Genomic DNA, 12,783 nt, shown 5'->3' with positions numbered 1-12,783 from the left:
ACACAGACTAGAGGATGAACTCAAGTATAGAAAACCCTGGGAGAGAGGAGACGGAACACTGGTTCAGGATCTGAGTGGGCTTGGGGGTTCTAGAGGAAATTGAGGTCACCTGAAAATACAGAGCTGCTCTAAAAATGATTTAAGATGATTTTTTCTTTTCTTTTTCTTTTTTGAGTTTTTTTTGTTTGTTTTTTTTTAATGTTCGTTTATTTTGAGAGGCAGGGAGAGGGGACAGAGGATCTGATGCAGACTATGTGCTGACTGCAGGGAGCCCAACATGGGCCGAAACTCACGAACCATGAAATAATGATCTGAGCTGAAGTCAAACTCTTAACCTACTAGACCACACAGGTGCCCCTAGTATGGCTTTTCTATGTATTCTGTACTCCCATGGGACTCAGGAGCCATCTCTTAGTGACTGTCTATCTGATGGGATGACAGTGCTCAACTCCCCAATTTTCCCATGACACCAAAAAACCTTTTATTTTGTCTGCAGCCAATCATGGCTCATAGTAAGTCTCCCTCTACAACACACATGGACACATGCATGCACACGCGCACACACACAACAGTGATATTTTGGACCCTGAATGCTCTGAAAATATACAGAAATGTCTCACCAAGGTAAGGAGGCAAGCTCCCAGACCTTGTCTTTGAAAATATTCAGCTTGTGTAACTCAGGCCCCTGGATCACTAGGTTTCTCTCCCCCATTCCTCAGTTACAGCATATGAACAAGAGTTCATTTGAGTTCCTGCAAAGAAAACTTAATTAAGTGAGCTTTGCAGGACTAATGAGTTTAATTTAACTCTTAAAAATCTGCCTACCAGGCTGTTTCTCTAATATTGTAGCTGTTAGGCCTTTTCTTCTAAGAACTATCTAGAAAGAGTATTTATGTCTCATGTGTTTATGTCTTGTGAATGTGTATTTTAATTTGTTTCAGTCTCTCCTATTTAAAAAAAATTAGTTCAAAGAGTAGAATGTGTGTGTGTGTGTGTGTGTGTGTGTGTGTGGTAAACATTTTTCACTCCTGTGTTTCACTCTGTGCTATAACAGGAAATGCATTTCTGACACTTTTAAAATGAGCAATCACACGTATAATCAACTTGGTTAAAACTTCCTTCCTGGTAACTGCAACACTTCCTCTGCATCTGGATACGAAGGGAGACCCAGAAAAGCGGAAGAGTTTAGAGGCACACTGGGTAGATTCGAATTTGCTTTGTTTTCAAAAATTAAACAAATGATCCTTCAGCATCATCACCTCCGCTGCTTTATCAGGTATTACTTCCTTCTATTTTTTGCCCTTTGTTGGGTCTGACTCGGAATAGTGACACTTCCGTCTGGGGTAGAATATTTTTATCTGGAACGGTTGTCGGTTCTTGAGATGATACTACCACTGAATGCCTCCGTTTCATTGTCTGGCCAGACCTATACGTGTGGATATCCATAAGGTTCCGGCCATAGCTTTGCAGGTGCATCTGTCCTTTTTGTTTGTTTGTTTTTGTTTGGGAGGAAGAGGGAGGGCACAGGAGCTTGTGCCAGCCGGGTTTTACGTTCTCACAAGCGCATGCTTAGCGATTATTGTGCTTAACAGTGTTTCTGATGTCTTCTCATAAGAGGAGAAAGCTTCATAGCCTCAGCCATGAAGGAAAGCAGTGAGTATTTAGCCAGCCTTTTTTTCCTCTGTGTCTTGTATCTTGTAAGACTGTTTGGTAGCACTGAGGCAGAAGTTATTGCTGTGTATTTGTATTTTGCCTCAATATGGAACTATTTTGTTTCAGTTTGTTGTCAATATAAATATATCTTGTGGTTCTCTTCTTTGGTAGTTATTCTACAATGTAGCAACAGACCAAACAGTGAATTAAAAGCTACAAGAGATAGTCCTCTGGAACAGTTGCTTTCTGTATTTGCTGAAGATAACTTCATAATATTTTAAGAGAGGGACTATTGACTTTATAAGTCAGCTTAAAAGTCAAGATTTGAAACTTGTCTTTCTTATCTTTGAATCAAACTCTCCTTTTTGGTATATATCAAATGGTCCACTATGAAGGAAATAAGTAGTTATGAGTCTCACTAACATTAGTCATTTAAGAGAGTAAATGACAATTTTGGAAACAATTTTTGTTTCAGTATTTGATTCTTATGTGGAACATATCTTACAACCTGGGGATACTAGATATTAAAATCAAAACACCTTGTTTGTATTTCAATTTTAATATTTTTAATATTTCAATCATTATTTGAAGTGTTTCCTATTGCATTCTGTCACACTTATACTGAAATGCTTTGTGCGGAGTAGGTACTCACTAAAGACTTGAGGAAAGTGAATTGATGAGAATCAGTTTGTGAATTCTCATTATAGAGATGAAAATATGAGAGCAAAAAGGAAGTTAAGTGATCGATTGGGGTCCAAATAGCAGGTCACTGGAGTCCAGAAATCCACCCTCCCATCTGGTGGCTTCTCCACTATCTAATGCAGGGGCAGATGGAATGAATTGGTACAAAGTTAAAAATATCTGATTGTTCATGCTAGAAGAGTACAGCCTTGGGTGACTCCCCTAAGATACTGCTTTAATGTAGCAATGACAGCCAGAATGTCTACACATTTTGTGATTCAAAAATTCAAGTATCTGCAAAAGTTCTTGCTTGCGACTTCACCAATTCTGATGTTTTTGAATATTATCAATGAAATTACTAACTTTCCTAACTAGAAAGAAAAAAAAGAAAGAAAGAAAGAAAAGAAAAAGACAGGAAGTTGACTAGGGAGGAGATACCTGATCCAGACAGTTTGAAAGTCAAGAATGTGAAGCGTGGTTGGGCGAGGTATCTTGGTCCCAGAGAGAAGTGTAAGAATGAACAAAGATGAAACAAGTTGAGGGCGTGTTGTCACAGTGTGGGGTTTCAGCATCTCACGCTGCACCTTGAAAATTAGAAGTTGATCATTTAACTGGATGATTTTATTCATCTATCCATTTCAGTATGCTTAAGAACAACGCTTACCACCTTGAGCCATTATAAAGTGTCAGGGACTGTGATGGATGAGTGCTTCACATCTCTCTCTCTCTCTCTCCTTAATTAAAGTTTCAAACATAAGGTACCTGATTGATGAACCCCCATGTGCCTATCGCCCATACCGAACAAGCATATTACCTTTTTTAATCCTCACCTCCACCTTCTGAGGTATCATTAAACCCATCTTACAGGTGGGAAACAGGCGCAGAGATTCTCTAACTAGCTCAAGTCACCCTGATACTAAGTGGTGGGACCAGCATTCCTGGGCCCCACTTCCAAAACCCCTGTATCTTCGGGCGCACATCACTGCCTTCCTCTACCTTCTCCTTCTGCCACCTCGTCGAAGAGTGTTAACAGAAAGTGCCTGTCCCGTGACCAAGCCCTCTGTGTCTCCACTCCCAGGTCGCGCAGGGCATGGAGCTGGACAACTATGAACAGCCCGTGGTTCTGAGAGAGGACAACCGCCGCCGGCGCCGGAGGATGAAGCCGCGCAGCACCACGGCCAGCCTGTCCTCCATGGAGCTCATCCCCATCGAGTTCGTGCTGCCCACCAGCCAGCGCAACAGCAAGACCCCCGAGACAGCGCTGCTGCACGTGGCCGGCCACGGCAACGTGGAGCAGATGAAGGCCCAGGTGTGGCTGCGCGCGCTGGAGACTAGCGTGGCGACTGACTTCTACCGCCGGCTCGGCCCGGACCACTTCCTCCTGCTCTACCAGAAGAAGGGCCAGTGGTACGAGATCTACGACAAGTACCAGGTGGTGCAGACCCTGGACTGCCTGCGATACTGGCAGGTGCTGCACAGGAGCCCGGGCCAGATCCACGTGGTGCAGCGGCACGCGCCCTCGGACGAGACGCTGGCCTTCCAGCGCCAGCTCACCGCCCTGATCGGCTACGACGTCACCGACGTCAGCAACGTGCACGATAACGAGCTCGAGTTCACGCGCCGCCGCCTGGTCACCCCGCGCATGGTCGAGGTGGCCGGCCGCGACCCTAAGCTCTACGCCATGCACCCGTGGGTGACATCGAAGCCCCTCCCGGAGTATCTGTTGAAGAAGATCACCAACAACTGCATCTTCATCGTCATTCACCGCAGCACCACCAGCCAGACCATCAAGGTCTCGGCCGATGACACCCCAGGCGCCATCCTCCAGAGCTTCTTCACCAAGATGGCCAAGAAGAAGTCTCTGATGGATATCCCCGAAAGCCAGAGCGAACAGGATTTTGTGCTGCGCGTCTGCGGCCGGGATGAGTACCTAGTGGGTGAAACGCCCATCAAAAACTTTCAGTGGGTGAGGCAATGCCTCAAGAATGGAGAAGAGATTCACCTGGTGCTTGACACGCCTCCAGACCCAGCCCTGGACGAGGTGAGGAAAGAAGAGTGGCCACTGGTGGATGACTGCACGGGAGTCACTGGCTACCATGAGCAGCTGACCATCCACGGGAAGGACCACGAGAGTGTGTTCACTGTGTCCCTGTGGGACTGTGACCGGAAGTTCAGGGTCAAAATCAGAGGCATTGATATCCCTGTCCTGCCCCGGAATGCTGACCTCACAGTTTTTGTGGAGGCAAACATCCAGCATGGACAGCAAGTCCTTTGCCAAAGGAGAACCAGCCCCAAACCCTTCACAGAGGAGGTGCTCTGGAATGTGTGGCTCGAGTTCAGTATCAAAATAAAAGACTTACCCAGAGGGGCTCTACTCAACCTCCAGATCTACTGCAGCAAAGCTCCGGTGCTGGCTGGCAAGACCTCTGCAGAGACTCCCAGTTCCGAGTCTAAAGGCAAAACTCAGCTCCTCTATTACGTGAACCTGCTGCTGATAGACCACCGATTCCTCCTGCGCCACGGGGAGTATGTGCTCCACATGTGGCAGATATCTGGAAAGGGAGAAGACCAAGGGAGCTTCAATGCTGACAAGCTCACGTCTGCGACAAACCCAGACAAGGAGAACTCAATGTCCATCTCCATTCTTCTGGACAATTACTGTCACCCAATAGCCTTGCCTAAGCATCGCCCCACCCCTGACCCCGAAGGGGACCGGGTTCGAGCAGAAATGCCCAACCAGCTTCGGAAGCAACTGGAAGCAATCATAGCCACTGATCCACTTAACCCTCTCACAGCAGAGGACAAAGAATTGCTCTGGCATTTTAGATATGAAAGCCTTAAGCATCCAAAGGCATATCCTAAGCTCTTTAGCTCCGTAAAATGGGGACAGCAAGAAATTGTAGCCAAAACGTACCAATTGTTAGCCAGACGGGAGGTCTGGGATCAAAGTGCTTTGGATGTGGGGTTAACAATGCAACTCCTGGACTGCAATTTTTCGGATGAAAATGTAAGAGCCATTGCAGTGCAGAAACTGGAGAGCTTGGAGGACGATGATGTTCTGCATTACCTCCTACAGCTGGTCCAGGTAGGGATTCTGGTGTTCTCAAGGGAGCACTCTTCTCAAAGAGTTTATTTGCATGTGCACAGGCACCCCATTCAGTTGTCACCAAATGCCCTTTGCCCATATAGTGTCATAGTCAGTCAATGGAGATCTGATGAAGCCACTTCAAACAGTAGTAAACTGTTCCATTTACTTTTTTTACTGTCTTTGAGGGGTTGCCAACAATCATTTTGAGGACATAGTATTTTGCTTTTTAGGAAAACTGGCTCTATAGGAGTAGCTTGTTCTCATTTACTATATTAGTGACAGATGCGATTAGTGGAATGCTCCCTTGTACCAAGGCTCTGAGGCTGCAAGTGATTTGCATGCGTTTCGTGTATTATCACACTGAACTCTCCAAACAGCTATGATGGAGGTCAAATTAACATTTGCATTATATATATATGGAAACCGAGGCTTAGAGAGTCTAAGTAATGTGCTCAAGGTCACATACTTTTAAAAAATCAGACCAGAAATCAAACCCAGGCAGATTGCCTCCAGGCCCTGCTGTTTTCTCTGCCTCCAATTTCCTGCATCAATCCAGGGTGAGGGGGGTACCTGGGTGTATCAGTTGGTTAAGCGTCCGAATTTGGCTCAGGTCATGATCTCGGGGTTCGTGAGTTTAAGCCCTGTGTCCGGCTCTCTGCTGACAGCTCGGAGCCAGGAGCCTGCTTCGGATTCTGTGTCTCCCTCTCTCTCTGTTCCTCCTCTGCTCTCTCACACACACTCTCTGTCTCTCTCTCAAAAATAAATAAACATTAAAAATTAAAAAAAAAAAATCCGGGGTCAGGATAGTGTGTCCCAGAGAGAAAAGCTCACCCTCTTTGATCACGCTTATCATAATTCATAGAATAACATCTCCTATCTGGGTGGGACCTCAAAAGCCCCTCTCTTCAGACAGGTCTGGTATAGGATTTCCACTCCTGTTCTCACACCTTTCCAAGTAGTCCAGAAGGACTAAGTGATTTGCCTAAGGTTTACCTAGGAAGTTGAAGAAAAAAGGAGGCACAGTTCTGCACACCAGAGCACTTCTGAGACCGTATTGTGCTGTTTAACAAGGAAGAGGAAGTAAAGGAATTGGAACAGAATGCTATTTTAGAGTGCAGACATGTCCCTCCATTAATTCAACAACATGTACTGTGCACTTCTGGATGCTAGAGAGATCAGTGATCACAACAGAGCCTGTCTCTGTCCCCCTACAGCTTGTGATGCTGTGGGGAAGACTGACATTAAATGCATTAAATGCATACACATACAAACAGATATTTCATAACAAATTGTGCAAGTGCTCTGGGGGAGATCTGCAGGGTATTATGAGAAAATAGGCAGGGGTCCTGGAGATACTTAATTTAGATTGAGGAAACCAGGGACAGTTCTAAGTAAGTGATGTTTGACCTTCTCTTTATTTATTTTTTAATTTTTTTAAATGCTTATTTATTTTTGAGTGGGAGAGAGACAGAGCATGAGCATGGGAGGGACAGAGACACACACACAGAATCAGAAGCAGGCTCCAGGCTCCGAGCTGTCAGCACAGAGCCTGATGCGGGGCTCAAACTCACGAACCATGAAGTCATGACCTGAGCCAAAGTCGGATGCTTAACTCACTGGGCCACCTAGGCACCCCTGACCTGAGCTCTTGAGGATTAGCCACTTTTAGTGTTAGACACTAAACTCTGTAATCATTATTTGTAGTTAGAGTAAGGCCCTGGAGTTTTCTGAGCATTTTGAATATTCTCAACTTTAACTCTGAATCTTTGCCTTCTCATTAAGCAGATACTTGAAACATTACACTTGACCTTTGCCTTCATCTGTTAAATGTATCTAATAGTTTTCTCTGCCCACTAGTTCAGATAGTGACATAAGACAAATGAAAATGAATGAAAATTAATTCACTAATGAATTATTTTTCATTGTCATTTTCACAAGTAAATTTTGCAGAATTGGAAAATGAATCGTGTTCTTCTTGGAAATGTTTTAAATGAAAGAGGTCAATAAGTAATATTAACATTGAATTTGTGGTCATAAATTTGAAAAAGGGTAGTCATTTGTAAAACTATTTGAGACATTTTCAGATATGGCTGAATGACTCATTCCTGATTAAAATGGTCTCCTAGTTGAGATCTGCATTGTGTTTACAGAAGTGAAACACGAATAAGGTTGAAACGACTCACGTTTGAGCTGGAAACTTAGAAAAACAATTCTGAAGTCTGTACCAGTGGCCAAATAAACCACATTCTCAGAATTCAGACCTTAACGGCAGCTACAGGCACCTACCGGCCCACAGCCATGAAAAGCATCTTTGAGGAGCGCCTGGGTGGCTCAGTCAGTTGAGCGTCCAACTTTGGCTCAGGTCATGATCTCATAATCATGGGTTCAAGCCCCACATCGGGCTCTGTGCTGACAGCTCAGAACCTGGAGCCTGCTTCAGATTCTGTGTCTTCCTCTCTCTCTCTCTGCCCCTCTCCTGCTCACACTCTGTCTCTCTCTCTCTCTCTCCCCCAAGAATGAATAAACATTAAAAAAAATGTTTTTTTAAAAGAAAAGAAAAGCATCTTTGGAAGCATGTCAATATTGATCATTTCCAAACTGGAAAACCAGAGTAAGAACTGGAAATTGTCCCAAGAACCACACAGGCCCTAAAAGATAAAGTGGAATGGGAATTTCTCTTGTTCCTTGGGGGAAAAAAAAAGGTAGACCATTTCTATCTGTAAAGAAAATACTGAGATATTTCATTTTAAGCCTCTCTTTATGCACACACACGGTATCAGCCTATAAATCTATCTACACATCTGTTAACAATTTAAACTATATTTGTTAGTCTTGCCATAAAATTGTGAACTATTGCAGACTTACTGTAAATACTAAGAATGTTATAACAAATGTTCCTATACCACCATTCTAAATTATTTTTTTATATTTTATTGGTGCTTTTTCTTCAGTCATAGAGCTGTCTGCCACGCAGGTCAATACCTCTATAACAGCCAAGTGATACAAAAACTACAAACCCTAGGAAGCACATAAAATCAGAGACTTTTCAGAAAAAACTCTCTGTATACACTGCCGCATGGCAGAGGGTAGTGATCACTCTGTGTGGGTGGATCCAGGCCTGCTGTTTACTTGGAGTAAGAGCCCATGAGGTAGCGTGGTGACCTGCCAGGGAGATGTGAAACACACATCTTGAGCTGAACGGAAGCTATAGAATTTTTACGATCTTCACCTCTAACATATTTTTCTTGTTATATGTTGTGTCTCCACTGTGCGTTTTCTTTCCAACAACCTCTTTTACGGATGTGTTACAGTCATCCCCATATTTCCCCTCTATCGTTCCAATAAGTCAAGTAAGCCCTTAATGGGAGCCAAAGCCTAACCTTTGAAGGTAGCAAAAGAACATAACTGGAGTCAAGAGTTCTGGTTTCTAATCCCAGTCCCTAAGAAGTGGCTCACTCTGACCCAAAGTGTCCTCAAAAAGAAAGGGTTGAGTGAAGTGACTGGTAAGATTGTCATCAGCCTAGCCAGAAAAGACCCAGTAAGGCAGAGCACTTTTCCTCCATTTCCTTTCTCCCCTGATTAACCAACACAGAAATGCAGTCCTACAAATGCCCCTGTGTTCTTCCTTTAGGCTGTGAAATTTGAACCCTATCATGACAGCGCCCTCGCCAGATTTCTGCTGAAGCGTGGCTTACGAGTAAGTACTTCCACTTTGAGAATAGTGTGACCTTTTAAAAGTTAGCGAGAACTGACTGATAGAGCATTAGTCACAACTGTTCACCCTTCTTGTTCCCACCTTCAGAACAAAAGAATTGGTCACTTCTTGTTTTGGTTCTTGAGAAGCGAGATAGCGCAGTCCAGACACTACCAGCAGAGGTTTGCAGTGATCCTAGAAGCCTACCTGAGGGGCTGTGGCACAGCCATGCTGCATGACTTCACCGACCAAGTGCAAGTGATCGAGATGCTACAGAAGGTCACCCTTGATATTAAATCGCTCTCTGCTGAAAAGTATGATGTCAGTTCCCAAGGTATGGTGCCTCTATTTTCAATGCCATTATCCCTGCGATTCTCCTTCCTTTGGGGAGGCGGGCTGTACCTTCCTAAAGGAAGCCAAGAACACATTTTTCAATCTTCCATCTTTGTGGAGTAAGCAAATTTAAAGTCCTCCTTTTACAAGTTCGTATTTTTTAAAACTATGGATATATGCTAATGATGAATTTATAATAGATGTTGAACTCTTTGAAAAATTTAAAAAGCATGCAGATGTAAGGTGTATAGTTAAGAACGATTGAAGGCCTGAAACTAATATTACACTGTATGCTAACTCACTGGAATCTCAATTAAAAACTTGAAATTAAAAAAACAAAAACAAAAACAAAAACAAACAGAAAAAACAGAACAGTTGCACACACAGGAAGATTAGTTATTTGCAAATATTTACTTTTTTCCTTCCTTTCAATATATGTGTATAATTTTCAAATTTTCAGTCTTTTAAAGAAATGAATTGGGGTGCCAGGGTGGCTCAGTTGGTTAAGTGTCCAACTTCAGCTCAGGTCATGATCTCACATCACAGTTCGTGAGTTTGAGGCCCATGTCGGGCTCTGTGCTGACAGCTCAGAGCCTGGAGCCTGCTTCAGATTCTGTGTCCCCCTCTCTCTCTGCCCCTCCCCCACTCACACTCTGTCTCACTCTCTCTCAGAAAATAAGTAAACATTAAAAAAATTTAAAAAAAAGAAATGAATTATTGAGAAGCTATTTAAATTTGTGTATATATATTTATATATGTCAGTATACTTCTATTTTTTATATATATTTATATAGAGATCAGCATAATTATACACAGACATATATACCTCCTCTCTGATGTCATTTCCAATATGATCTTATCCCTAATAAATCCTGTCCCTGCCCCTAGGAAAATTAATCACTCTTTCTCTGTATTCCCCTAGGCTTTGGTTGATACTATATTAAAATATAGTCATTGACACATCTTTCTGGTCTGGTAAACTGCATGAGCCTTGAAACTAGGGGATATTTTTTATTCATTTTTATATACATAGACCCAGCACTATGGCTCATAATGGACACATATACTAACATAGTCAGCTAGTATTTTGAATATTCTGAATTTCCACTTTTCCCCTTGAATTCTTTTCCAATACACCAATAATGTTCTCTCCAAAAAAACAATCGTGGTCATAATCATCTTACTTTTATTTTCATTGTAAGTAAGAAAGGGAAACACTTGTACCGGCCTCTAGTATGTTATCCAGGAAGAAATTTTTAACCTATATATTTTGTCTTAGAATTTAGAATTCTAAAGACCTCTTGAGTTTGAGGCTATCACACTGTCTCCACATAACCTGACTTCTTCTTTTGAAAATAATTTATAGAACCCTAACTGAATTGCATTTAATATGGTCTTTGAATGTCTGTTCCCCAAACCAAATGGCAGTTCAAAGTTTCACATCTTGGGAAGAGAACAACAGTATATATTCCTTAGCATTACCTTCAAAATATCCTTCCCTACCTGATTGTCTTGGCCTCCCATATCTTTACTCGCATGCTTCTATCCACTGCTGTAGTATTGTGTACATGGTTGTATTGCTCACGGTAAACCTGACTTATCTCGCCACGTCTTATGGTTAGTTCCTCAAAGACAGAAACCTACACCCTTTGCTCCCACTCCACACCAGACCAAATGTATAGAATGTTATGAATAGACGTGGCCTCAGGAAATGCTATAGATAATGTTGGTGATTATTTGAACTCATGTAACTTTGTGCACTTCTGACAATTACAGTTATTTCACAACTTAAGCAAAAACTTGAAAACCTGCAGAATTCGAATCTCCCAAAAAGCTTTAGAGTCCCATATGATCCTGGACTGAAGGCCGGAGCACTAGTGGTAGGTATCACCTCGATGTCCCCAAGTGGTCTTTATGTCTTGTAACTGTCTGTGCACGCTTCACAGGGCCTTGTGGGTAAAAGCTAATGTTTCTGTAGAGACAGAGAAGCTGGAAAGTCCCTGGACGGGCTTCTGTCAAGCCTTTCTCTAACCACTAGCTCCTCAAAGCCTCAAAACCAGGCAGTCTCCCATCCATTTTGTTTTAAATCAGCTTTCTTAAGGAATCATTTACATACAATAAATTTTGTTCGTTTTAAGTGTGCAGTGCAATGAGTTTTGACAAACGTATGCAATCACATAACCACCGCCATTGTAACCAGGATACAGAACACTTCCATAGAGACGTTATAGGGAAGGTTCTTTCATGTTCCCTTGCAGAGTTAGTCCTTTCCTCTTCCATCCCCTATCCTGAACAACTGATCTGCTTCTGTCATGTCATTTTCTAGAATTTCATCAAGTGGAATCATACAGTATGTAGTTTTTGTTTCTGGATCCTTTTACTTAGCATGGTGCTTTTAAGATCCATCCACATTGCTGTGTGTGCCATCTGTTCCTTTTTATGACTGAGTAGTAGTCCCCTGTGTGGATATACTATGATTTATTTTCCATTCACCTTTTGAGTAAATATTTAACAGTGAGATAGTTGAGTCATGGTACATGTGTGTTTAATTTTATAAGATACTGCTGAACTATTTTTCCAAAGTGTGTAACATTGTATATTCCCACCATCAATGTACATGAGTTCCCACTGTTCCACATCCTTGCCAATACTAATTATCACCAATCTTTTTAATTTTAGCCATTCCAATGGTGAAGTGGCATCTCAATGTTGCATTTCTGTAATGATGTTGAGTATCTTCTCATGTGCTTATTTTCCATCTTCTATTGAGAAGTTTCTGTTCACATCTTTCATTCATGTTTAATATGGGTTGCCTTCTTATTTTTGAGTTGTTTACATATTCTAGATACAAACCCTTTATCAGGTATACATTTTACAAATTCCAGTCTGTGGCTTACCTTTTCATTTTCTTAGTAGTATATTTCAGAAAGCAGAAGGGTTTTTAAATTTTTATTAAGTCCAATTCATCACCTTTTGTATAGTTTGCTTTCGTGTATCCTAAGAAACATTTGTGGGACGCCTAGCCTAGGTGGCTCAGTCGGTTGGGCGTCCAACTTTGCTCAGATGATCTCACAGCTCATGGGTTCAAGCCCCATGTCGGGCTCTGTGCTGACAGCTCAGAGCCTGGAGCCTGCCTCAGATTCTGAGTCTCCCTCTCTCTCTGCCTTTCCCCCACTCACACTCTGTCTCTCTCTTTCTCTGTCTCAAAAATAAATAAACATTAAAAAAATTTTTTTAAAGAAACATTTACCTAATCCAATAATACTCAACCTGGAGAGACACCCCCAACACACACACACACACACACACACACACACACACACACACACACACA

General features: G+C 42.5%; 1 protein-coding gene across 3 annotated transcripts in view; it reads left to right on the top strand.

Moving 5' to 3' along the window:
• The first annotated feature begins 1,134 nt into the window (after positions 1-1,134).
• The window catches only part of PIK3CG (phosphatidylinositol-4,5-bisphosphate 3-kinase catalytic subunit gamma), a 33,138-nt gene continuing 21,489 nt past the window's right edge, over positions 1,135-12,783 (top strand). Inside the window, exons 1-5 of one of the 3 annotated variants that reach the window (XM_049641332.1) lie at positions 1,135-1,276; positions 3,413-5,419; positions 9,054-9,119; positions 9,225-9,450; positions 11,226-11,329. In XM_049641332.1, coding sequence (XP_049497289.1) covers positions 3,425-5,419; positions 9,054-9,119; positions 9,225-9,450; positions 11,226-11,329 — 2,391 coding nt within the window. In that variant the 5' untranslated portion in view covers positions 1,135-1,276; positions 3,413-3,424. The other 2 variants (XM_049641331.1, XM_049641333.1) reach the window with 2 other exon arrangements.

Source organism: Panthera uncia, chromosome A2, assembly GCF_023721935.1.
Source record: "Panthera uncia isolate 11264 chromosome A2, Puncia_PCG_1.0, whole genome shotgun sequence".
Lineage (NCBI taxonomy): Eukaryota > Metazoa > Chordata > Mammalia > Carnivora > Felidae > Panthera > Panthera uncia.
Note: the sequence above shows the minus strand (reverse complement) of the source record. Positions and strands in the feature narration are given on the sequence as shown.